The sequence below is a fragment of the Perca fluviatilis genome, chromosome 17 (assembly GCF_010015445.1).
Source record: "Perca fluviatilis chromosome 17, GENO_Pfluv_1.0, whole genome shotgun sequence".
NCBI lineage: Eukaryota > Metazoa > Chordata > Actinopteri > Perciformes > Percidae > Perca > Perca fluviatilis.
The window spans coordinates 7,872,840-7,900,339 of NC_053128.1; the positions used below are offsets into that span (position 1 = coordinate 7,872,840).

Sequence of the window (27,500 nt, forward strand, 5' to 3'; positions counted from 1 at the left end):
AACGTGCGAGACCTTTAGGACGGAGAGCCCACGTCCGTCCACTTCACCACAGCGGTAAGTTTGGTCCTGTGTGTGTGTGTGTGTGTGTGTGTGTGTGTGTGTGTGTGTGTGTGTGTGTGTGTGTGTGTGTGTGTGTGTGTGTGTGTGTGTGTGTGTGTGTGTGTACGTACACGTGTGTAAACCTGGTGTAGCCTATACCGACAGTAGGCTATCTGATAGCGTTTAACTCTTAATCTGAACTGAAACTGAAATCGTAACCTTGTATTCAGTGAAGGCAGCTTAATGTTGTTGTTGTACGTTCCGTGCCAGAGCTTTTAAAGCTTTATATCTAGGCTAAATTTTGCACCTTGAATCTTGCACAATCTGAGAGAGCACACTGGGGAGTGGTGGTGGTGGGGGAGGGAGGGGAGGGGGGGGGGACCGGGTTAGAGCCCAACTGTGAAGTGGATTAAAAACAGACCTATTCAACTGAAACTACTGGGAAGAAACAGACAAAAGTTGTCTAGGCTTATATAGGTAAATATATGAGTTAAGTTACTTTATTATGGTACAACTTAAAGGGAAATACTATCTGTTTATTTCTTGGAAAATGCTATTTTAAATATTAATTAACAGAATACAGAATAAATAAATGCAATTTTAAATGTTCATTTTAATTAATATAAAATTAAAAAAATATATATTCTGCAATATCGTTTGTGTAATTTTCTAATCAAAATGCCAAACTTTCTCTTATTCCGGCTTCTTAATTGTGGATTTGCTGTTTGTCCTTGTCTCATGTGATGGTACAGTGGATATCTGTTTTAGGACTGTTGCTCAGACAAAACAACACATCTGAAAGGACATGACTTTAAAGTTAAAGGTCCAGTGTGTAGGGATTTCTCCCATCTAGCGTTGAGATCATATATCGGAATCAACTCGCTCGCGCAGTACAAAGTACGTATTACAGCTACGGTAGCCTTTGCGCTTCAAAAAAATCGGTCTCTTGCTCTTTTCAATATCCTTTTTTTCTTTATCTGGGCGAAGAACAAGACTCCTGTTCCTGAAATTTGGATTTTGAATACGTGCGGTCCTCCATGTTGCCTTCTTCAACCTTGCCTGGGCCGGGCAGCTACGATACCCATTAGCAGCGTTAGCAGCACCTGTGAGATTATTATGTGACAGCGAAAACGCAAAATGCGGAGCAGTATGTCCTGTATGTCCCTTACCAGCTAACGTATTTCAAGATGGCGCATGAATATGGAGCGTCTACCCCAGTTCATGCAGATGCAAATGTCAAATTTCAAGCCAAAAGGAATACTTGGAATTGATGGTGGTGGTAAATATTCATGAAAAAGGACAAGTTTGTGAATGGGCAACACAGATTTTGATAATGAACAACTAAACCCGTTACACACTGGACCTTTTAAAGATATTGTAGTGGGCATTTTTCCCTGTCTTCTGACATTTCACTGAAAATGATCGGTAGATTAGTCAATAATGGGCATTAATGTTACATTTAAACTCAACTGCATCGTTTGATGGCTTTTAGTTAAATTTCAAGATTATATACCCAAACATCTGGACTTAAAAATGAAAATGCATTGGAGGAGCAACTAGCTGGTGGGAAAAGTGAAACCTATTGCAGTTTAATTGCCATATATTTCTCCCAGGAGTTGATAGAGACCAAGCCATAAAAGAAGAATGAGTATTGGACTTGATCAAGTGCACAGAAAATGATACATAGATAGATAGTAATGAACATTAATGTTGATCTGTGTGGGGTGAATGCACAATCTTCTGCAAACACGTTTGCGATCACAACTTTATAGGGTGATAACATGTCAAAACTGTGTTTCCAGCTTCTTCTCCTGTCTCCAAGTAACCAAAAAAACAAAAGTTACACAATATTTCAAGTTGTACGCACTGTGGCCTTAATTAATCTTAAATTATGAGAAGTGTGTGACCTAAACAAAAACTTTACAATGAAAAGTCCATTTAAACCCCTGATGAATAGAGCTGCAAAGATTTATAGATTAATCGATTAGTTGTCAACTATTAAATTAGTCTGCACCAATTTTGATTGATTAACCGGTTCGAGTAATTTTTTATTAAAAGAAGTAGGGCTGTCAATCGATTAAAAAAAATTAACTAATTAATCGCACAATTTGCTGTAGTTAATCGCGATTAATCGCGTTTTTAAATTGAGACTGAAGCTTGTAGTAATGGATATTTAAATGCTAAATCACTTAACTTTGCAAATATGAAGAGAAAACAAACAAGGAAAGGTTCTGCTAAGTTCAGAATGTTTAATATCTTTCAGAACAACAGCAGCAACAATTTGGCTTATTTAGTCCTGCTGAAGGCTGCTGAAACGGCTAGAAACTGTCCGACTTGAGAGCAGATTTTTGTCACCACCCCCAATATTAGCCACATACCTAATATACCATATTCTGAATGATATACAAATATATATATATATATATACAAATATATATATATATATATATATATATATATATATATATATATATATATATATATATATATATATAATATAAATTACAATCTAGGCAGTACTTAATATCATAAATATTATAATATACATAGTGTTTAATCTGAATGACTAAGCAAAGCACATATATCTAAACACAGAAATGCACATCAATATCAATATCAATGTTACACATTAAACCAGTAACCCAAAACCACAAAGGTGTATGTTGGCCTAAAGGGAAAACATTGAGTGTAGTTTTAGATAGCGACGCTGTGCACAGCAATCCATTACCAATGTAAAGCGATTGACTACATTTCCCTTCCAGCACCGCAACCAGGAAGTAGCTTGTGTGACAGTGAGACGCACCAATTTCAAACATTTACTGGAATATAGTCACGGATACTATCGAGTCGACAGCGTTAAATATCAGACTGCAAATAAGGTTTTATCAGCGTGACCAACGTAACAGTTATCAAGCAAACAAATCGCGCACGTACATATCGGCAGCACAGCAGTAGCGCAACAGACAAATCAAACTTAAACCGCAGCTCAGTGTAGCGAAACGGCAGCTTACCGGTGGCGCATCTCTCCTGATGAGACAACATGTCGGAACTAGTACTCGGTCCCGTTTATAGCCCGTGCTCATTCATTTCTGGATTCTAACACATCGTCTTTTTTTCTCTTTTGGGATCTTACTGGTTCATGTTTCAACTCTTGACTGGCCCGTAGGCCTACTTCAATCAGGTAAGTCCCTCCTAGAGTAGCGCCGCCTGCTCTTATGGAGACGTATTACGTTTCTCAGCCGCCACATGAAGTAAACAAACACAGCTGCCTTAATTTCGTTAATTTTTTTTAACGAGTTAAATATTAAAAAATTAACGCAAAAATTAACGCGTTAATTTTGACAGCCCTAAAAAGAAGTAAAAAATTCTCTGATTCCAGCTTCTTAAATGTGAATATTTTGCAGATTCTTTACTCCTCTGTGACAGTAAACTGAATATCTTTGAGTTGTGGACAAAACAAGACCTTTGAAGACGTCATCTTGGCCTTTGGGAAATTTTTCACCATTTCTGACATTTTATAGACCAAACAACTAATCCATTAATGGGAAAATAATTGACAGATTAATTGATGAAGAAAATAATCGTTAGTTACAGCCCTACTGACAAACAGTATCTACAGTAATGCTTTGTGTATCATGCATACTCACGCTACCAGGAATACATGCATACAGTTTTTGTATGCATGTATTTTGCAACAAAAGACCTACATGGGAACTGTCTTCGGGCTATTGCTTTTTACCTGATTGTCTTCCTGTTTGCACAAAGTGGAAGGGATATAATTTTTTTTTTCTCACACTTTAAAATTTGAGGTTTCTTCTCCAAAAACATCAACAATCAATGTGACAGTGAACACAGACACGCATAACAACATATCATCAGCAAATGTGCACATTTTGTAAATTTTACTGTAACGTAATAATAAAACACACTGTAAAAATTATCAGGGTGGTTCTACTTAAAAATTTAAGTTCAATTGCTGCCTTAAAAATGTGAGTAAAGCCAACATTAAGAATAGTGTTGTTTCAACCCACAAAGTTAGATTATAGAATATGTTTAATTAATGATCATTTATTGTTTGAACTTGATACTGTGATTTAAAACAACTATCAATACTACATTGTCCACTCAAGGAAACGTGCTTCCTCTTGTCAAGCAAAAATACAATTGTATGCTATTTCAACTCATGAAGGTAAGTTAGAGAAGATGTTTAATTAATAATAATTTATTGTTGGAACTTGATACTGTGAGTTAAAACAACCATCTATCTTACATTGTATATTCAAGGAAACTTGCTTCCTTTTGTTAAACAAACATACAATTTTACATTTAATTTCAACTAACTGTATTCATACCAATTGTCTTTTCAAGTTAGGTGTACTCATGTTTTTAAGGCAGCAATTGAACTTATACTTTCAACTTAAGCAGACTAATGTTTTTACTAAAAGATCACACACTGTAATAAATTTCATGGTAGTTTAACTTGGAAATGAAAGTTCACCTTTAGCCTTGAAAATCGAAGTTCACTCAACTTGAAGACTGCTTTTGTTTCAACTTAGAAATTAAAGTTAATGAGGGTGATGTAACTACAGTGTTCTAGTTTTGTTAAAGTTGTTATTTTAGTTGATTTAACTTTTAATTACTTAGTTTAACTTCATACTTTAAGTTAAAACAAATAAATTACTTTCTTTAATAATGCAAGAAACCTTCCTTGCCTAGTATAACAGACATACTTTTCTGCTTTATTACAACTCACGGTTTAAAGTTACAATAACATAACCACATTTATAGTGGAGATAGTGTGGGTGCTTGGGTGCAGCCGCCCCAGGGCCCCATGCAAAATAGGGGTCCCTCTAAAGCCTCTGATCTTGTGTCACTTGGGCTAATGAAGTGACACACCACAGATTAATAGCTGAAGGAAGCCTATTACTGCTCAAAGTCTGATGCTGCAATACTCCAGCTCTTCTTATCAAACATAACAGTCACTTAACTCATGGTTACAAATGTAAACCAGCACAACAATGACAATTACCAGGCAACAAAACACTACATTCAAGCACACGTTTAATAAACGGAATTCAAACAAACAATTCCGAACAAATTGCAAACTTTTCAGCAAATTTTAACACAACTCTATTTACCGCCTTGCATCATGGGAATTGACCAGCCAATGAACCAATTGCACCTGACTGCAGTATGTAGATTGGGGTTGGGCTAAATGTGGGCGGAGCTGTTTGACTTTTGAAAAGTACTTTTCAAGTACATTTCAATATGAGAAGAGTGAAATGCCAAATTCACAATTCACAAGCCTTTGACAGGTACTCCCTCCTCCCACTAGTGCTTTGTTGTTTGCCACAACACTTGTTGTATTTTAGTAGAAATTTGCATAGGCTACATCACTTATCTGCGTTGTATAATCAATTTATTCTGTCCATGCTTTAACTATGCTGTGAAGACAGGTTATTTTAAAATCGAAGGCAACCATTTTTGTTGCAACACATACACTTTTTTTCAACTGATAACTTACATACCCAAGTTCAATCAACACATACATATCTGATAAAACATTTAAATAGTGGACCCAATGAATAAATGCAAGTTTAACTTTCAAAAACTCATAAAGTTGAGTTCAAAATCCAAAACTTGTATAAGCGTGTTCAGTTAAAAATAAGAAATAAGTGGACATAACTAAATGGGTCTGTACTTTTTTACAGTGCAGAGACATGTTCCATACTGTATGTCATCCTGTTGATACGTTCCGATGTCATCAAACAGCAAGTTTTTTTTTTTTTAACCTTTATGTCCCATTAGCCCAGTTTTAGGACCCAAAATGGTCATGACCCTCGGGTAGTCCAGTAACCGGGGACAGTTTGGGGCTGTATTTGCAAGAATACGGTAAAGGCTCAAGATGGATTGAATGAGACTACTGTACTAACACTTTATAATAAGGGTGGATGAATTATCATGAAAAATCATGAATTCATTCATGTAGTACTTCATGAACTATCAGTAATGCACAAGGATTAATAGTATACATGACTTAATGCAGGAAAAATACGTTAATGCATCAATTAAGGTATCTCAATCATCATGATTTCTGATTTATTAATGATGTTCATTTCTTCATAGTTAAAACTGTAGTTAGAGTGACAGGATAAAAAAAAACGGAATTGTAATGTTGTAATCATCATTAACTGAACATTACTTCATCGTTTTTGTGGCCCTTCATTGATAAATAAAATATGATTAGTGCTTATGATTAATAATGCATGCTTTTTCATGAATGAAGTAATGCATTAATTCATGATAATTCATGTACCCTTATTATAAAGTGTTACCAATACTATTTTATTTAGTATTTCCTACACATATCATTGTATATAAAGAAATGGGGTCTTAATGGCAATAAAGCACATTTAGAAATTTGTCATGGCCTTGCATAGTTTCTGAAAGTGTTGTTCAGTCTACACTTGTTCATCTGAACAGAGTTTGTGCCATCTGCAGCTACGAGGGTAGATGTGTCTATTAGTGTTTCTTATCAGCGTGAGACAGAGAGTGTAAACGCTTGTTTGTTCTCAAGAGACCAACAGTGGTGAGCAGAGATTACAGAGTAAGAATGCCGTGACTACAGCACAGTAAATGTTGGTGAAAATGAACATTGTCATTCTCAGGCCTGGCCCTAGCGTTGGAGATGCATATAATTGTGAATTTAGCCTCCACTTAACCCAACACAAGTAGTGAAAGATTATGTAACAGTGATTATTTTTAGCATATTGCATATATGAACCTATTGAACCTAACACAGAGCCTGACTGACGCTTTTGAAGTAATCCAATCACAATTTATCAGCCAATATTATACATAAACACAAGTAGCCTTCATGTTTGGCTATTATAGAATTGTCGCAAAGATTTGTAATGAGGCAGGATATTTTACAGTTTATTGAGGATGAAAGAACTATTACATAATTGATTAATTCGTTCCACAATCTTTATCTAACCTATCCAGCGCTTACATTTTCCCATGTTTTGTATAGATGAGATGAAAAGTAAACATCAACTACTATAAATAATTACTATATATCAAGCAAATCACAAATACCGCATATTATTATATATATTGAACATAAATTAAGAAACATTATTGATATATATATGATAGATGTATGATATAGAAAACATCATATGTTTTTTTTTCCACTTGCCCAAAGTGAATTTTTACTGGCCACTATACAATTTATTTTATTATAAGTGGTTATCAAATAAAGACAAAGACTCTAGTAAATTGTTATGTTTGATTTTTATTTCCAATGTATAAAACGCATCATGGACGGGTTGTTGGCAGCCCTTTTAGCAAGATGCTGCTTGCTTTTATTTCATGATATTCATTTGTTTTCCGAATTAAGATTAAGACAAACTTTATTGATCCTGCAAGGGGATATTACATTTTTTCATTTTTATTACACACATTACACAGGCCCGCTTTGCACATGGCCAGGACCTATACATGCATAATGGAGAGATGTGAGAGTGCTGCCCATGACAGGGGCCCAGAGCAGTTGGGTTCTCGGTGCCTTGCTCAAGGGCATCATGGCAGTGCCCAGGCCCCTCTCCAGCTACCAGTCCACACTCCCTACTCCCTACTCCGCACGGGGACTTGAACCAGCGACCCTCCAGTTCCCAGGCCAAGACCCTATACAGACTGAGCTACCGCAACCCACAAGAAGCTGTTCCAAGAAGATGATCCACTTTTATCTGCCTTGCACTCCCAACTTGCGGCAAACTTCGCAAAACATTGTAGTTGTTTTCATTGACATCCTCTAATGCCAGCCTAGAAAACTCCTTCTTCCAGAATGCTTGAAACACTTTCTTTCGACTAAGCTCATATGCAGCCATCATCTTCTTCTTCTTCCAGCCGCCAGTCACATGTCATTAGCACCAACTAAATTCTTCATTGGCCAAAGTCACATTAAAATCAAATCCAGTAAGCATGGGCAAGGGGAGGGGGGCAAGAGAACGATAACGTAATTTACGATACGACGATAATCGGAAAAAAACGATTGAAACAAAATAAACAAAAAAACGGGAACGTGGGTTGTTATTTTTAACTTGCCCGACGTGGTATTTTACTTGCCCCGGGCCATTGGGCAATCCTTATTGTTGAACCCTGGTAAACTATAAAGACACGTCATCCACCAGCAGTGAAACATGCTGAACTAACAAGACGAGACTCCGTCAAAGCGTCAGATCACAAATCAGCGTTTTGCTTTCATCAATTCATTGGCTAATTTGTTTAGCACTAGTGGGCAAGAGTGACCACTTTTGCTTCCCTGTTAAGGGTCATTGCTGCGAGTGTCATATGTGTTAACCCTTGTGTTGTCTTCCCGTCGACCATGCGACTTTTTGTTTTTCTGGGTCAAAATTTAACGTTTTGGTCCCGATGGTTTTGTCACTATTTTTCAACATTATTTAGTCACATTTTCCCTGACGTTTTTGAAGCTTTTCTCCAATTTTTTTAGGTGACTTTTCCCAATGTTTTTGTCTGTACTTTTCTGCGCGTTTTTATGGGACATTTGTGTTATTTTTTGACGTTTTTTGAAACTTTTTATGACATCTTTGTCACTTTTTTTCAACGTTCTTTAAAAAAAAAAAAAACATGTCAAATGCTATAAAATTGAATGAAACACCCAAATTCAATGAAAGTAGCTGATCATTAATTTAACTTGTATGGAACCGTCCACGTTATCTTTTTGGACAATTTGATTGAAAGAAACCCCAATTTCTGATTATAGAAACTTTAAAAAAAAAAAAGGGTCAAATTTGACCCGAGGACAACAGGAGGGTTAAAGATCTTTTCGAGCCCAAAAATCCATTGTTCACACGTTGGGGTCAAGAACATTTGATACCTCACGGACACATGATCTTATACATTGTCGCGAATACTCCCTTGACAAAATAGCTGTAGTGACTTGTTCCTTTGTTTCTGGCTGTTGACACACCTTTTTAGGCCATGAAGTAATCATAATGCGATTAGCGATTAGACAGTTGTCAAGTTGTCATCGTAAATAAGAGTAAGGATGAGGCATCTCCAGATAGATTATACAAATATTTTGAAGTATTTTTAAAGATATTTTAAATAAGTTAAACTCAGAAATGCCTTTTGGAAATCAAATCGCAAATTTTGGTTTGAAAAAATCTGCTTTACAAGATTTCAATTATTATGTAAACCCTGTATACAAGGCTCAGTTAACAAGATCTAAACAAGGCCCAGAGTGTACGGATAGTTTCCCATGTGCTGGCAGGAACCCAACACTGTTGGCTGGAGATGGATGTTCAGAACCAAACATTTCTCTCCAGGAAGATAAACAGTGTGAATATGAATAAAACATGCTTGGATACTGATTTAGACCTGCTGGTCCTTCCCGCTGTCCATTAAGTGAGGTGTACGATTATTCATCACTTGGATTTGTTTTTTCATGTTATTACAAATTACATGAAAACAAAAAGATATGCAACATTGGAGAGGTCTCACTTTTCTGAAGAAAATGTGCCTGTTCTTGCTTGTGCTGAAAAATTGCAGTTGACACATTTGAAATAATTTGTATATCCTGTTGAGTCTTTGGAGACTTCAAAATGATCAAAACTATATATGAAGATGACAAAGAAAATGAGGTTGCAGGCTTCTCTGAAGTTGAAGCAGTCAAATAAGTTGAAGTGCATCTCGCAGTGTTAACAGAACAAGAATTTTGTGTCCCCCCTGTAATTCGGATCGGCTCGACAATTTATTGAGTTCTCCATTGGCCAATGCTACACCCTCCCACCGAGTTTCATTGAATTGGGTCAGTAGTTTTCCCGTAATCCTGCTGACAGACAACAAACAAACCAACAAATGGACAAACCGAAAATATAACCTCCTTGGAGCAGGTACATTCAGCTTAACATGTTGAACAGGTTTAAAAGGCAAAAAGTGATCTCTTGGTTTTTCTGTCATGAAGTATAAAGTATTCACCAAAATATTTACAAAGTGGGAACAGAATTCCTCGGGCTGAATGTTAAAATATAGAATAACAGATACAGTAAGCTGCTTTTATACACTGGGGTAGGGTTTCAAAAACAAAAACAAAAAAATTCAATTTGATGCTAGTATCTAAAGCAATTTACAGTTCTGTGACTCCATGGAGTTTTATCAGGGGTGTACGCAACCTCTCCTCTGAAAAAGTTAAGGAGTGTTCAAGGGTGGTAGTGGGCTGGGCCTTCATGTAGTTCAGCTGGCGGGACTGCACTGAGAAACTAACATTCGCCACATGTTACCTCCACAGCTCAACACCATGGCTGCCGCTCTCATCAAGCTCTTCTTCTTCCTTCACACCTTCGCTGCCTCAGCGCTGGAATCGGCCTCTGAGCGAGGTATGTTTAAGAATGTTGATGTGTATTCGGTAACTAAAGCATGTGTTGGAAGACTTGAGACAGATTTGAAATGAATGTTTATTATATAACATACAGTACATTGACAGATTGTGTTACGTTGTTTTGCAATTTTTTTATCTTTGGCATTGATAGTGCTTTCTTTGACACCTGGTGTCTTCTGATGCCCAGATCTGTTTGGTTTAGAATTAGAAATTGCACAATGCCAGATGCAACTTATTTTTGAAATAAATCTGCTTTTATTGGGCTGCAGGACAATTTCAGCCCCGTAATTATCGAAAACACGTATAGTTGCATGGATGCGGTGTGCTCTCTGCTGTTTTGGCATTATGAAATGTGTTGCACAACAGCGAAGCTCTCTCCGAACAGAGCCAGATAGAGTGGCCAGCACATTTCTAGTGAAGTGGCTTCCCAGGAATTCTGGAGAGCAGAGAGTACTCCACTGCTAAACAATGGGAAGCTGTTTAGTGTTGAGCCCCCCTTTCTCCTGAACAGCCCCTCGGTGGCAGTGGAAAGGCTGTGCATTTGCATACACGGGTTGTTTTTATTTATCCACTAGGTCTACATTGGCCATTTAAGTCACGCACGGACATCCTGTGCTTTGTCTTGTTACGTAACACTGTAAGTATGTGGATAGAGGATGCGTTCCCCTCTATTCCTGTTCTCCTGATTCTAAGTTTTATTCTGTTTCTGTTCCGTGCCTTTATGAATTAGGCTGATGTGTTCTGACAGGCATGTCCCGTCCCCCACCCTGTAGCATAATATGGGAGTATCAACCTGCTGCCAAATTGTTCGTGGAAATGAACGGTGCCCCAGCTAAGCCTAGTTTTTTTTTTTTCATACAGACTTGTTAAATAGTTTGCCAACTTTTAATAGCCTGCAGATTTGTGAGTCTCACATTTCGTGGAGTGATGCAAACTGGGCTGGTGGCTGCTTGCCAAGTAGGAGAAACTACTACATGTAACAAAAGGAAAACATTGATCATGTCCGTGGTCTCAGTATTTTCTAAGAAAGGTACTTCATCAGTGAAAATTGGCAGACAGAGGCTAGCTATGCTGCTATGCCAACTTTTGCCAACTAGCAACGTTAGCTTAATTAGCTTAATTGATTGTAAGAAAACACCTGACATGAGGAAATACTCAGGATGGGGGAAGGAGTACTAACAAAATAAAACAATAGCTTCCTCTTCTTTTAAATTACAAAGTGCTTAAATCTTACAGCTGTTACTGTTGCTTGTGCCACCAGGAAATATTGGCGTTTCGATTTGTAATGGGTGGTAGCTGAACCCAGCCGCTACGGTTACATTCTACATCCCATATCTCCAATAATACACAGGTTGCTGCTAGCCACCTACTCATGCTAGTGACAAAGCTATGAAACGGCCGAGCTAACCACAGTTAGCCACTGGGGGTTACATACCTGTACGCCCATAATAGTTGCCACCCTCTGCCAAGCTTTTTGTGTATGCCTTTTTTCCTCAAAGACATACTATGCAGTTTCAGTTTTTTTGGTCAAACAGCGACCCCTAGAGTTGCTGTGGAGTTCCCCTTCTAGTGACATTTGGCGGGGCGCCACCTACCAAACTTGCATTGCTGGTTTTGCCAGCCGCGTATCGAGATGATTCGCCCTACTACGAGTTTGTTTACCATTGAAATTACTTCAAAGGTGTTATATTAAAGGTCCCATGGCATGAAAATTTCACTTTATGAGGTTTTTTAACATTAATATGCGTTCCCCCAGCCTGCCTATGGTCCCCCAGTGGCTAGAAATGGCGATAGGTGTAAACCGAGCCCTGGCCCCGGGGTATCCTGCTCTGTCTTTGAGAAAATGAAAGCTCAGATGGGCCGATCTGGAATCTTACCTCCCCTTTCTCTGCTTTGCCCGCGCAGAGAATTTGGCCCACCCATGAGAGAGAGACATCGAGGCTTTCAAACGAGCAAAGTGGTAGTTGGTCAAGGCCACACCCCCACCCTCCACCTTGCCCCCCCTCTCTCTTCCTCAATAGCTACAGACCCAGAAATGGCACATACCAAGGAAAGCTCATTGTGGGACTGGCTCTAGTGCAGGGGTCACCAAGCTACTTCATGGGTATTGAGTCATACGAAGGGCTACCAGTTTGATACACTCTTCTGAAATAACAAATGTGCTCAGTTTGCCTTTAGTTATATATGATTATTAATGATTAATGACACTCATCTATGTGAAGACACTGATCATGTTAATGATTTCTCACTATAATTATCAACAATGACTTAACAAGGTGGGAAACTGATAATATCAATATTCAATTTTCATTTTTAGAACAGGCCTAAGGGCTACTCATGTGGTCCTTGGGGGCTACCTGGTGCCCGCGGGCACCGTGTTGGTGACCCCTGCGGCTGTAATTCTGCACCAAGGCTGAATTTCGGGAAAGAGACTTCAGATACAGTATTAGGGGACCACTAAGGTCTATATAAAAGAGACTTCAGATACAGTATTAGGGGACCACTAAGGTCTATATAAAAGAGACTTCAGATACAGTATTAGGGGACCACTAAGGTCTATATAAAAGAGACTTCAGATACAGTATTAGGGGACCACTAAGGTCTATATAAAAGAGACTTTAGATACAGTATTAGGGGACCACTAAGGTCTATATAAAAGAGACTTCAGATACAGTATTAGGGAACACTAAGGTCTATATAAAAGCATCCAAAGAGCACCATGTCATGGGACCTTTAAGGTACAAATCTTGCATAGTGTGCCTTTTTAATCGAGCAGCCCTACACAGGCTGTGACTTTTTTTCCTTTTTTTTTTTTATCAAAGAACCAGGTGATTTGTAAAGCAACCTATTGCTATTGATGATTCAACCAGGAGAATTTCTGTCTATTGAAGCCTTATGTGTACTCTGTCAGTCAACTAATATTGTCTATGGGAGAATGACTGGGACTTTTAGAACACTGGTCTTTCAAAATAGCTCCTCTTACCTCCCAACTCTATTGGAACCCCAGCCAGCGGTGGTACTACTTCTGCAAATTGAAATGTATTACTCCTCAGCACCAGAGCACTCTTTATCTCACTCAGGAATCAGGACATTGCTTTCTGATGTGATTAAGAGGTCATACTGGCGCTCTTCACTTTGGGGCGCACAAAAGCTTTTCCTCTTTGTTTTTTATGTTTTGCCTATGAGGCTTGTTCGCTTATTGAAATGTTCAGTAATCGCTGTTGAAAGCATTGTGGCTTGAAAGCATTGTGGCTCCTAGCCAAGGAAGGAAATGGCGTTTTCTAAATGCAGAAGATGAGGTCTTTTTTTCCTCTCTGATTGATGTCTGAACACGTGACTCTCTAAATAAACATTTGCCCTGTGTGCTGACAGCAAAGACGTTACAGTAATGAAGGCTTCCCACCAACACACTGCAGATGTTAATAAGATGCTATGAAAAGAAAAGCACACACTAAATACAATAAGCCATGTTCTACCTGATAATATATGGGATCTTCAATTAAAAATTAATACAAGCTGCTGTTTCCTGCTCCCTCTCGGAATCACGGCTAAAAGGAAACGCATCTGGCCTTATAAAAACAGATTGAGCAAGGATGTTTTGTTCCTCCCCCCGAAATAGACTGTCGGCAGCAATCAGAGAAAGATCATGCTGTAAACATGTTTACTTCGTACACTTGTGGCTGTTTGCCTCAGAAAGAGGAGACCTGTAATGGGAATGCATTGTAAATTGATATAACATTTTTGTAAATTGTGTGTGTGTGTGTGTTTTGTGGCTCTGATGGCTGTGTTCAGAAAGTGCTCGGCTTCTACTGCTCACATGTTTACTTACACCAGCAGTGAACTCTGCCTGGCAGCTGCTGAGCAAACAGCAGCACTTACTGTGACGAGCACACGAGCACAGAAATGAAGGTTTGCAAGTGGATTCAGTATGTCAAGGTGTGCTAGGTCAGAATTAGGAATCATTGAGCAATACGCTTTTTTCCCTTTCTGCTCTGTTTGTATACCACTCTCACTCAGTGGTGCGAGAAGTATTCAGATCTAATAGTTCAAACAGAATCAAAAATATAACGTTAAAATACTCTACTATAAGTAAAGGTCCTGCATTTAAAATGTTACTTACAGAAGTATTGTCAACAAAATGTAAAAGTGAAAAAATACCTAGATACTTACTTAAATTACCTTAACTTAAAATAAATGTTATCATTTCGGCTCCATGATTGGATCATTATTATTGATGCATTAATTTGTGAACGTGAATGTATGATATCGTACGAAAATGTATGTACACCAATTTGTGAGACATCCTACGGAATTAGTCGACCGTTAGCTGGTCATGTGACGCTGGCTACAGAGCTCCGGGGGCTGTCGGTCGTATCAGTAGCAGTTGGTAGTTGAGTTTAGCCAACAAAAAGCTACAGGACACCGCGAAATGGCGGTTCTTTCAGGGGCCGTGGCCAAGGGGGTAAGCGGGCCTTCGGAAAGCCTACCTCCTATGGGGAGATTCTGAGGCTAACAAGCCATCACCTTCCGTTAGCATTCCATTGACTCCCATTCATTTTGGCGTCACTTTGACAGTGAATAACTTTACATCCGAAGTGTTTAAAGACTCTATTTGTCCATTATTTATTTCTAAAGAAACACGACAATGTATAAAAGGCTCCATTACCTTGTATCTCATGTTATGGCTCCGTAGCAGACGTTTTTGTAGAAATAGGCTAACGATTGTGTCATAACCACGCGACTTTGTCGCACTGTAGAGAAATTACAGCACACTAACTCCCCTCCCTAAATCCTTCTTGTCTGTTATTGGCTGGAACGCAGGAACTCTGTTTGTTATGTTTGGTGGTGCAGGTTGGCCAGTTTGTTTTAGTTGCCGTTTGTGGAGCCTGGGCTGTCTACAGAGATTGCGTTTTTTTTACGGTGTGTTCAGGGGACAGGCAGCTCGCAGATAGGGAGGAGATGTTTGCTGTAAGTGAAAAAAAAATGTTGTAGCCTAAAAAACGTGTGACATCGCTTAGAGCACCTTTAACATGGCCTAACTGAAACCACGAATCAAAGTGCTTTGTTGCCTAACCCTAACCTCATATAAGACTCAGGATGCAAACCCCTGCACTCTGTATGCCCGTCATCCAGAAATGTATTTGGTTGGATACAGGGTTGCAATTGAACGTGGTTAGGGCTGGGCGATATGGAGAAAATCAAATATCACGATATATTTGACCCAGTACCTCGATATCGCAACGATTATGTAGGGTTGACTATTGGTGCTTTCACAAAATATTAACACAATGACATTTTTAAATACATAATCATCAGTAACGTGGATATAATGACTAAGTGGGTAACGGAAAAGCTAGAACAGTCTGGTAAGTTCAGAAAAGTACATCACTTTACTGTAATGCAGCCTTTAAAACCAGGAAAAGACAACACTTATGCCATATTACGATATTAAGTGACGATATCTAATCATGACTCACGATAACGATATACTATTGATGTTTTGCCCAGCCCTAAATTTGGTGGATGGAGTAAAAGTTACAATGTTGCCCTGTAATATCTAGCTGTTAATATACACATAATCAATACAAGATTTGATGGAGAGATGCAAAAAAAAAGGGGCTTAATCCGGTCACTCTCCAATGCATTCTCCAATTAAAAGTACCTCAAAATTGTACTTAGCCTTTTCTTAAATCAGCTACTACTTTTGAGTAGGGTCTTTGCAAGTGGGTGGGTCAGGGAACTGACTTGGAATTATGTCTTTGTGAGTTGATGTATGTTTCATTGAACTTAAAATTCTTTAAAAAAACAAAAATTGTACTTTCCACAATAGTAGTACAGTACTTGAGTAAATCTGTAAGTACTCTCTCACACACACACACACACACACACACACCCCAAAAAGTATAATGAATCAATAAGACACATTTTCCCCGTCACCCTCACACAACTTCAAAGCATCCCCATGTCCTCATGTCTCATGGTGGTGTGAGCCACATAAATGCTCCGCATAGCTGAGTGTCAAATAGATTTTTCTCTTAATCCTGAGCTAAGCAGACTTCCGAGGAGGAGCCGGGGATCTGGTAAACAGGTTATTTTTAACCTGTTCCTCCCCTTCCGCGAAGCACCCTTAGCAGGCCAGAGGTATTCATCATCGTCCCCCCCCCGGGGGGCTGCCTGTCAGCTGGGATGGAGCCCTCTTGTTCAGGCTCGAGTGTTGCTCCTCTCTGACATGCTAATGTGGTCAGCTGACTGCTGCTGCTGTCCCCAGAATCATTGATTTGTCTTGGATTTATATATTTCTACATAGAGAGAGAGAGAGAGAGAGAGGGAGAGGGAGAGGGAGTTAATTTGCAAAAATAAATTAAAAGGAATAAATCAACAATAGTTTGATAGACATTACCTTAAGTGCAAAAAAAGAAAAAAACATGATTTATGAAAACGTAAACGAAAATTGAGATATCTTATAAAAATAACCCAACACCAGTTTGATATTGACTCGATTGAATACACAAAAAACAAAAATATGTAATCGCAACACTATTTTTTGAATGACCTCGGCTGGCATTTCTCCACCACGATTTCATGTTACTTATTCGCTAGTCTGGCTCAACAGATATACATTGCTGGGATACAATCTGACATCCCTCTCCTTCTGCTATCTCCGCTATCTATCTTGCACGGGCACCTTTGCGGCATCCGGGCCTTGGCGCCGCCCATGGTGGTTGTGATTGGTTTAAAGAAATACAAACAAGCCAGAGCCATCTCAGATTAGATAATTGGTGTAGCCAGACCGTACTCAGCGTTGACACAGTGCTGGAAATACGTGCAAGACTACTTGTATATATCTGCCGATGATGTCAGCCCGGCTGACGTTTCGGTCGGCCTCTAGTTTTCAGATATTGGTCCAAAGTCACTCTGGATAATCCACCGCCCTCAAAGTCAGCAGTTTTCATTGGAACTGCCCAAAGAAATAGCGCCCCATGAAACCAGAAGTAACCAAAAACGTGTTTTGTAAAAGAGATGTTTTAATGTTGTGACCACCACAAAAGAAATTCCATATATCTCTGTAATGTATCAGAAGGATATCTTAAAGTGCTCGTATAATGCTTTTTGGCTTTTGGCTTTTTAGAAAGTGAAAAAGCCCAAAGTCTCCCCCAAAGGGACTTACCATCTCCAACAGAAAACACCAGCTCCAAACAGCTCTATTGTAGTCCAGCCTTTACTTCAGAGACAAACATGCGTCACTTTGTAACATATGTTCTAATGCTCGCCTAGCTGCTAGCATGGCACGCCCTCATACTCTGCTTCTGACTGGCTAGTAGTCCTTACCTAGCTACTGAGCATGTGCGACTCCCAACAAAGATGGAACAGAAGTGAGATGTCTCACTCTGCAGCTAAAACAGAGAGCTCAACACACAGGGTGGAAAGAGGAGCTGCAGCAATGTGCAGTACAACAAAAATATGGTGATTTCTGAAAATTAAACCACATAAACCTATTCTGGCACAACCTCTTAATACAATTATGAACCTGAAAATGAGCATAATATGAGCACTTTAAAACCTGGGCAAACAACACATGCATGCAACAATCTGCATGGCTAGATACAAATTTCCGCAACTGAGTATTTTTCTTCCCATGGATTGCAGCGTTGCACTCCTACATCACTGTCAGACTCACATTACACAGATAAAAAAGGAAATAAACAAATAAATCGGTGCTGCAGACACAGATATGTCTGCTTCTTTTATTCCTCACATTCTTCTTCCTAATAATAGGCTGGCGCCTACATTTCCCACCATGCAACTCTTTTGTTGATTAGTTTTGACCCTGATCTTTCTGTGGGACAATAGTATCCATCTACAGCACACTTAAAAATCAAGCAATCTGTTGGTATGCTTACTGTATTAATTGTATCCCTTTTGACAGTGAAAGCACTACAGACACAGCTAAGGTCGGCTGCAGGAGAGTTGCAGAAGTGCACACATGGTTTGAGTTTATGCAGCTGTGGAACAGGATCCAAGCAGCACGCTCTGTACATAGCGTACAGAGAAAGCAGATAGCTCATTCCACGACAGCCATGGCAGGGAACTCGCTTGAAAAGCAATAAAAACGACTTGCAGGAAAAGGCCGATACTCGCCCTGTGGCCGGGCTGCTCCCTGGATTTACATAGGCTACAATGTATCTCCTGTCCCTGAAGTGCAGCACAGCCAGCCAATGATGCGTCATAACAGCTGCAACAAAGAATAGAAAGTAAAAAAAAAATAAGAAAAAGATCTTTGCAGTATTCAAATGATACGCGATTAATTCCTTCTCTCTCTGTCTTGTTCCCTACAGTCCTCCCCGAGGTCCAGCCACACCTCACCAGCTGTGTCTCTGCCAACATGGAGACTTTCCGCTGCCGATGGAACGCCGGCACTTCCCAGAGCCTCTCCCAGCCAGGAGACCTCCGCTTATTCTACATTAACAAACTGTAAGGGGGATAGCTTGACTTGAACAGAAGTATGTGCTTTTTTTCTGTGCGTTCAAGGTATAACAGAAAAAAAAGAAAAGAGAAGAGGCCTGTAGTTTTATTTATTTATTCCCTTTTATTTGGATACAAGGCAGAGTACAAATAATGTAGTCATTACTCAATAACTAAAAATAAAAGCCTTTTATAATATCATATAATCATCCAAAACAATACGAAATGTAATAGTCCAAATTGCAATATATTTTGGAAATATTTCACATACTCAACATACTGTACATTAATGAAAACCAGAACACACTTTATTATCATGTACATAAGCCGCTTTCCGACCGGAGGGATTTTTGCAGTTCCTAGAACATAAAGTTCCTAGAACTCATTTTTTATTTTTTTTTCTCGTGTTCTGACTGGACCAATTTGGGTTTTTTTAAGTCCCTCTGGCCGCAGTTCCTGTAACTCTTTCAGCTCCTCCTTCAGAGCAGGGTCTTTTCGCTGTTCCCTTTTCAGCATAGGGACCTAGGTCAACAAGGGCCAAGTTTCCGATACAGACAGACCAACAATGGGACAATTTTAACAATTTTCGCCATCTTATTCATCACAAAATTCACTTCTGACAACGTTTTAGGCGAGAAATGGACTGTTAACATTTCGAATATCGGCAGACTTGCACAAATTGAAGGTCTCTCAGACCGCTCTCGTTAATAAGAGGCTTTTATTTGGCCGTTGACTGTTTGTTTGTTTAAATATCACAAAACATGTCCATCATAAGATTAACGGGAACCTGTGGTTAACTGTCTTTTCGGAGTTAAACTCCACAAGCGTGCCCTGCGGGCTTGACAACCTTGCTGTCCGGCTTGACAACTTCGCTGTCCGGCCGTCTCTCTCACACACACACACACACACACACACACACACACACACACACACCGCAGAGGCGGGGGAGAGAGAGATGCCTGTTTCTCTTCGGGAGACTTGTTTAAATTATGACAAATATGCTATATACATTAGATTTAGTATGTAGTTCATACTTTTTTGGTTTATTTGTTTTCTGATTTTAACGCTATAAAGACCGTTGCTGTGTTTGCATTAGGCTACTCCCTTACCCCTCCTATAGTCCCTATGGCCACCTGGCCAGTGCGAATGCAAATTGAAAAAACGGTTTTGGGGGAGAGTAGTTAGTAGAACTACTTAGAAGTGGACTTTTCCGGTTCCGGTTCTGGCGACTGAGTGAATGGCAGCGTAGTTCATCGTCTCCTCCGGCGATCTAATTAAAAAGCCCACTAAATCTTGAGAAAAATAAAAGCTCTCTTTAAAACAGTCTATAATAGTGGGACAACGATGGAAACGAGAGAGAAGAGCAGGAAAACTAATACGGAGGTGCCAGAAACCAAAGGTAGACAGCAAGAAGCGGCCGACGCAACACATGCGTTAGCGCTAGCTCGAAAGCAAGATGCTAGCCGTCAGCAAACTCCCCCGGATAACATGCAGACCAATCTGGAGCGAATTTTGGAGGAGATTCAAAGCTTTCGCAAAGAGAACAATCGTCAGCTGGATGAAATTAAGACTGAATTAAACAAGACAAATCAAAGAATCAGTCACGCAGAAGATCGCATTGAAGAAGTTGAAACGCGAATGCAAAGCGTGGAAGAGATAATGCAAAAAATGATAAAAATGCAGTCACATTTGCAAAGCAAACAGATTGACCAAGAAGGTAGGTCGAGAAGAGATAATATAAGGATATACAACGTACCAGAAGACGCAGAGAAAAACCCCATGACTGACTACATCGAACAACTTCTGCGAGACACGTTGGATTTTCCTCCGGAGACAGAACTGTACGTGGAGAGAGCACACCGGGCACTTGCACCCAAGCCTGGAGTGAACACGAGACCCAGGTCGATTGTGGTGAAATTCCTCAGGTACAAGATGAAAGAAGAAATGATCCGGAAAGCGTGGATGAAAAAGGATATATTTGTGGGCCAACAAAAAATCTACTTCGATCATGATTACCCCCCTGCGGTTCTTCAAAAAAGAAAAGAATACACGGAGGTAAAGAAAACATTGAAAGAAAAGAAGATTCGATTCCAGACCCCTTATCCGGCCAGGCTACGTGTGTTCTATGAGGACGTGACCCACATCTATAACACAGCTGATGAAGCGTATATGGATCTGAAGAAAAGAGGGTTCAACGTGGAGAAAACATCGCTGACTGGATCACTCGCTGAGCAACTAGAGCGCACCTCTTGGGAGACGGTTCCACAACGAAAAACAAGAGGTAGAACGACACCGAGATCGACAGACATCAGGGAACGTCTACAGGCATTTAGAAGATAATGCGAGGCTGACGATAAAAAAAAGAAGAGAAAAAGAGGAGGAAAGAAAGAAAGGGGAAAGAGGAGGAAAAAAGCTGTTTTTGGGCCTTTAATCGTTAGATAGACTTTAACTTAATTTCTCTCTTCGTATTACTGAATGACAGCACACTTCTACGTCGTAACGTCGGACACGTGAGTTATGTTCTCTTATATCTCATGTAAAGACGGTGAACAGGAGGGCCCCGATCGCCACTGTGGAAGAGAAGGTTCTCCCTCCATGCCAGACGCCACTACCAACTTGTTACAGGGTCTTATGTTCCTGACCCCTATCTTGGAAGCACATTAAGTTTGTTGTTTATTGTTTCTCCAGGGACTGTGCCTCGCCTTCTATCATCCTTCAGATTGCAATGCTATATTGAACAGACATGGCAAATGACGGAGTAAAAGTAATTTCTTTCAATGTGAATGGTATGCTTAACCCAATTAAAAGGAAGAAAATCTTAAGCAAAATGAAAAAAGAGAATGCTCATATTGTCTATCTACAAGAGACACATCTGAGCAACATTGAGCATGACAAATTGAAAAGAATGGGATTCACCCAGATCTATTATTCTTCGTATCATACCGGGCATAGAAGAGGAGTTATCATTTTGATATCCAACAAGGTTATTTTTGAAAAGAAATATGAGTATGCTGATAAAGAGGGACGATTTATTTTTGTTCATGGAGTGATGAATGGAACATATGTTACTTTATTTAACATTTATGCCCCACCGGGTAGTAATCTCACCTTTTTTCAAAAGCTTTTTCAGATTATATCCTCTGAAACACAAGGTATACTGATCTGTGGAGGGGATTTAAATGTACATTTACAGCCGGAGCTTGACTCTTCAAACAAGAAAGTTACTTTCTCTAAACCCATCCATCGGAAAATTAACACATTGATGAATGATATTGGGATAATTGATGTATGGAGAGATCTATATCCGAATACTAAGGATTATACGCACTTTTCTCATCCACATAATGTCTACACCAGGATAGACTATTACCTCATGTTTAATAGAGATAGGACCAGGGTGATAAGCTGTGATATTGGAACGATGGATATTAGTGATCATGCCCCAATCTACTTAACAGTAAAACTAGATAATAAATCTAAAGATACTCTGTGGAAATTTAGCTTGAATCTTCTTAATGATTCTTCTTTTAAAATATGTATTAAAAATGAGATTCATTCGTATTTAGAAACCAATGATAATGAAGTGGTCACACCCCCCATACTGTGGGATGCTGCGAAAGCAGTATTAAGAGGTAAAATTATAGCACTAACCTCACTTAAAAAGAAAATTCGACAACAGGAGTTAAAAAAATTACAGCATCAGTTAAATTTATTAGAAAAAGAACATAAGGACAAGCAAACTCCAAAAATACTAGAACAAATAAAAACAACAAGAAACAAAATTAATATGTTATATACTCAAGAAATAGAGAAAAAAATTATGTTTTCTAAGCAAAAATATTACGAAAATGGATCTAAATTTATGAAAATATTGGCATGGAAATTAAAACAACAAGCAGATCAAACTATATACAAAGCCAGGGATCCTACTACCAATACAATACAAACCAAACAAGAAGACATTCAAGACATTTTTGAAAGGTTTTATAAAATGATATTCTAAAATGCCAGAAGATAGAAATCAGGAGATTGATTGTTTTTTAGATACATTGGAGTTACCTACCCTTACTGATGAGCAAAATAAAACACTGATAGCAGAAATAACAGCAAATGAAGTAAAAGGGGCTATTACTAAATTAAAATCTAATAAATCCCCAGGACCGGACGGTTTTACTGGAGAGTGGTATAAAGCATTCCAAAAAGAATTAATACCTATTCTGGTCCGTACTTTTAATTGGGTTTTAAAGAATGCGATAGCCCCTCCATCTTGGAAGGATGCAGTTATATCTATTATTCCAAAAGAAGGCAAAGATAAGTTAGAATGTGGATCGTACAGACCTTTATCAATATTAAATGTCGATTATAGACTTTTTACATCAATTATGTCCAGAAGGATGGAAGAATTTCTGCCCAACCTAATAAATCAAGATCAATCAGGTTTTATCCGTCAGAGGCAGACACAGGATAATATTAGGCGCACACTGCAAGTTATGAATCATATTAACCCTTGTGTGGTCCTTCGGGTTCCAGTGACCCGAAGGACAGCACAAGGATTATGTACTTCCCTTTACTTTGTTGAGAATTGCTCTCTAAACCCTGTTTCTTGTAAAGTAAGTAAAGTTTATTTCTAGAACACATTTAAACACAGTTTAAGCTGACCAAAATGCTGTACAAACAAGAACTGAGGTGCTGTATTAACCCTTGTTTAGAGAGCAATTCTCAACAAAGTAAACGGAAGTACATAATCCTTGTGTTGTCCTTCGGGTCACTGGGACCCGAAGGACAACACAAGGGTTAAGAAAAATAAATTAAAATCAATGATTCTAAGCCTAGATGCTGAAAAAGCCTTCGATTCAGTCAGCTGGACTTATCTTTATAAGGTTCTACATAAATGTGGCTTCCACGACGATATAATTAGAAGCATACAGGCACTTTATGATACGCCAACTGCAAAAATAAAGATTAATGGTTATTTATCAAAGTCATTTACATTGGAAAGGGGCACTAGACAAGGATGCCCATGGTCCCCTCAATTATTTGCACTCTATTTAGAACCCTTAGTACAAAGCATCAGACAGGATAAAGCAATCCAAGGTATCAGTATAAAAGGAGTGGAACACAAAATAGCCTGCTATGCAGATGATATATTGATTTATCTTGGAGATCCAACCAAATCTTTGCCTCAACTCATGAAACAATTTCAGAATTCTGGCCCTCTTTCTGGATATAAATTAAATATTGACAAAACGGAAATAATTTCATATAATTATACTCCCCCTGTAAATATAAAAAATACATACTTGTTAAAATGGCATACGAAATCATTTAAATATTTAGGTATCCATTTGACAAAAAATATAGAAAAATTACAAAGAAAAAATTTTGATCCACTAACTGTAAAAATCAGAGAAGATTTAGCCAGATGGAATCTAATTCCCTTTTTTAGTTTCAGCTCAAGGATTGAAGCAATTAAAATGAACGTATTACCAAAATATCTTTACCTATTCCAATGCCTACCTGTAGAAATAACCGGAAAACAATTCATAGAGAAAAAGGAAAAAGCCCAGAGTACGCTTTAAAACATTGCAGCTTCCAAAGGATAAAGGAGGGTGGGCTCTCCCCTCATTAAAAGATTATTATACAGCAGCGCAAATTAGGACAGTGGTGAATTGGTGTGACCCACATTATAATGCTCCTTGGAAGGATATGGAAAGCTATACTACAAAGAATATTCCTGTACAAGCAATATTAGCAGATAATAATTTAAGACAATATATAGATAAGCTAGAAGACCCATGGACAAAGCTTACTTTAAATGTTTGGGCATCTGTGATAAAAGAATTTAAATTATTGGAATATATCTCCATTCTTAAATGGGTTGCTTATGATTCAGACTTCACTCCAAATCAGTCGGATAACAGATTCAAGTTGTGGACAAATAAGTGAATAACTTATTTTTGCACAATCATTGAGAAAGGTGAAATCCTAAGCTTTCAAGTATTGAAGGAAAAGATCTCACTAGAAAATCAAGATTTTTACAGATACCTTCAGGTTCGAAGTTATTATGATAAAAAAATAAAAGGGAAATTCAAAGATAATCTTCAACTGTATGGAAATTTCAGTGGAAATCAACTAGGTCGCTAAATTGGAAGGAGTATTGTTGGAACAATATTATTAGATATTTTATAACCCCAATGCAAACAGCCAAATACACTAATAACACTTCACAATGTTGGCGAAACTGTGGATGCAATGAAGCAAACCACTATCATATATTTTGGGAATGCCTACATATTCAAGAATATTGGAAAGAATTACAGGATGCTCTTGAACATATTTTTAGAAGAGACATACCTCTAGAATGCAAATTACTCTATTTTGGTCATGTTAGCTTAGAAATTATAGCATTAGATAACGAATATCTGATGGGCGTCCTTCTAGCAGCCAGTAAGAAGGCAATCACTCGCAAATGGTTGCAACAAGAGAGACCGACATTAGATGACTGGATAGATGTGACCATAGAGATTTATATGATGGAAAAGATTACCTTTTTTGTTAACTTAAAGAAAGATGTTTTTCTGAAAAAATTGAGGAACTGGGTTGCATATGTATCAGAAAGAAGATCAGATTTTGCTCCTATACTTATATAGATCAAGATTAATGTATAATGTATATGATAATAATACATGTTTGTATGTGTAGGTAATAATCATTCTCATAAGTCATTTGAGAATATATTGAGCCATCTGAGGTTGTCAGAGATTGAGTTTAACTAAGACACATGTTCTTTCCCTGGATATATATAGTTTCCATTTTTATTATTCTTATTCTTCTTATTATTTTTTTTTTCTCTTCCTATTTTATTTTATTTATTTATAAAAAATTGTAAAAGAGGAAAAGAAATTACATTTTGAAACAATCGAACAAATCTAGAGTACAAATTATACTTAAAACACAGCAAATAATTGTTCATACTTGCATTTGTTAAAACACTTTGTGATTGTAATGAGCGCTATGTCAACTGGAAATATACCGTGTTGTGATTGTACTGAAGTGAAAGATCAAAATAAACACAAAATAGAAGTGGACTTTTCCTATAATATGTTCCTGTAACTACTTGGTCGGAAAGCGGCTATTTATGTACAAATACCCAATGCTTAGATTGAAATAACGTCATGAACATGACAGCTTGTTATCAAAAACAGTTGTCATGAGAAACGTTAGGTTCACAAGGAAGGCATTTTTACTTGAGTCAAATTTAAATTTGCACGTATAAATAAGCATGACACAAACCCGTTTGCTAAACAATTCTCATTTGAATGTGCATGGGAAAATAGTTAGTCGTGTGATAGTTGTTTAGTGTGTTTACGTTTCCATAGCCACCCCTTAAGCTTGATTTTAAAAAGTGTGTTACAATTGTGGCGGTACCGGTTCTCCAATGAAATCTCGATAACGGGGTTATCATATTTCTACAATTGGTTATGTTTTGTCAATATTGAATTTTACTACCATCTACTGGTTTTATGAAGTGCAGTATGGCAATTGTTTACGTATACGGTCTATGCTTCAGATCGGCTCTGAAATGTAATGGGTTCTTATCATAGACCGTATAAAATATGGAATTAGTCTCCGTGACGTCACCCATAGGTTTCTGAAAAACTAAAAAGAAGCTCCTGGTGGTTCCGGCCCTCATAATCTTGGCAGTGCCTGATGTGTCGGCTAATACAGAAATGGGTAAAGAGGTGGAGCATGGATGGAGAGGCTGTGGGCAGAATGAAGTCTACAGTCTACACTCTCCTCCTGCGACGCAGCCACCTGTCACTCAAAGCAGAACGCCCTGAATTATGCAGAACTTTAAGCCTAGATATACGCTCACCCTTGTGTTGTCCTCGGGTCAAATTTGACCCATTTTGAATTTTTTTTAATATCACAAATATGGGTTTCTTTCAATCAAATTGCCCAAAAATAACATTGATGGTTCCATACAACGTCCTTCAGGTAAAATTAATGAATTGTATAGCATTTGAAAAAAAAAGTTGTTTCAAAACAGTATCCTGACTAAACTTTGACATATACCTGTCTGTGATCCACTCAACATCCTCTGATCTTAACTATTTGTCAAGATAAATCATAATTTCTGTTTTTTTTTTAACAAAGGAATTAGGTATAATTTCACATAAATGAGGTTTGTTGACCAATGTTCCAAGAATAAGTGTAAAACGTATTATTAAACCAACACAACTTGGTGTTAGTGGCGCATATAAGTGTTCTATAGCCCCACATCATCACATACCCTTCATACCTAGAGATTGGCATGGGGTACTTTCCATAAGATCATCTCTCAATGCAAATCAAACCAGCTATTAGGCTAACTGACATAAAACCATGCCAATATCTAGGTATGGTGAAGGGCATGTGATGATGGGGGGCTATTTTAATTCCAAAGGCCAAGGGAACTTTATCAGGATGCAAAGTATCCTGGATCCATGAAATAACTGGCCTTTAAAAATCTGCCTGCCTCTATGGGAATTTAACATAGGGGTGTACTAACTTATGCCCCCTGTATTTAAGGAAGAACATTTATTTATTTACG

At 38.3% G+C, this 27,500-nt stretch overlaps 1 protein-coding gene across 5 annotated transcripts in view; it reads left to right on the top strand.

Moving 5' to 3' along the window:
* The window catches only part of ghrb (growth hormone receptor b), a 39,876-nt gene that overhangs the window by 397 nt on the left and 11,979 nt on the right, over nucleotides 1–27,500 (top strand). The window contains exons 1-4 of one of the 5 annotated variants that reach the window (XM_039779303.1): nucleotides 1–54; nucleotides 3,206–3,220; nucleotides 10,355–10,442; nucleotides 18,781–18,916. The exon at nucleotides 1–54 is cut by the window's left edge and continues 397 nt beyond it. In XM_039779303.1, the coding sequence (XP_039635237.1) occupies nucleotides 10,364–10,442; nucleotides 18,781–18,916 (215 nt within the window). In that variant the 5' untranslated portion in view covers nucleotides 1–54; nucleotides 3,206–3,220; nucleotides 10,355–10,363. Of the gene's footprint in view, nucleotides 55–493; nucleotides 517–3,205; nucleotides 3,221–9,679; nucleotides 9,960–10,339; nucleotides 10,443–18,780; nucleotides 18,917–27,500 lie in introns of those variants that run through there. The other 4 variants (XM_039779302.1, XM_039779304.1, XM_039779305.1 and 1 more) reach the window with 4 other exon arrangements.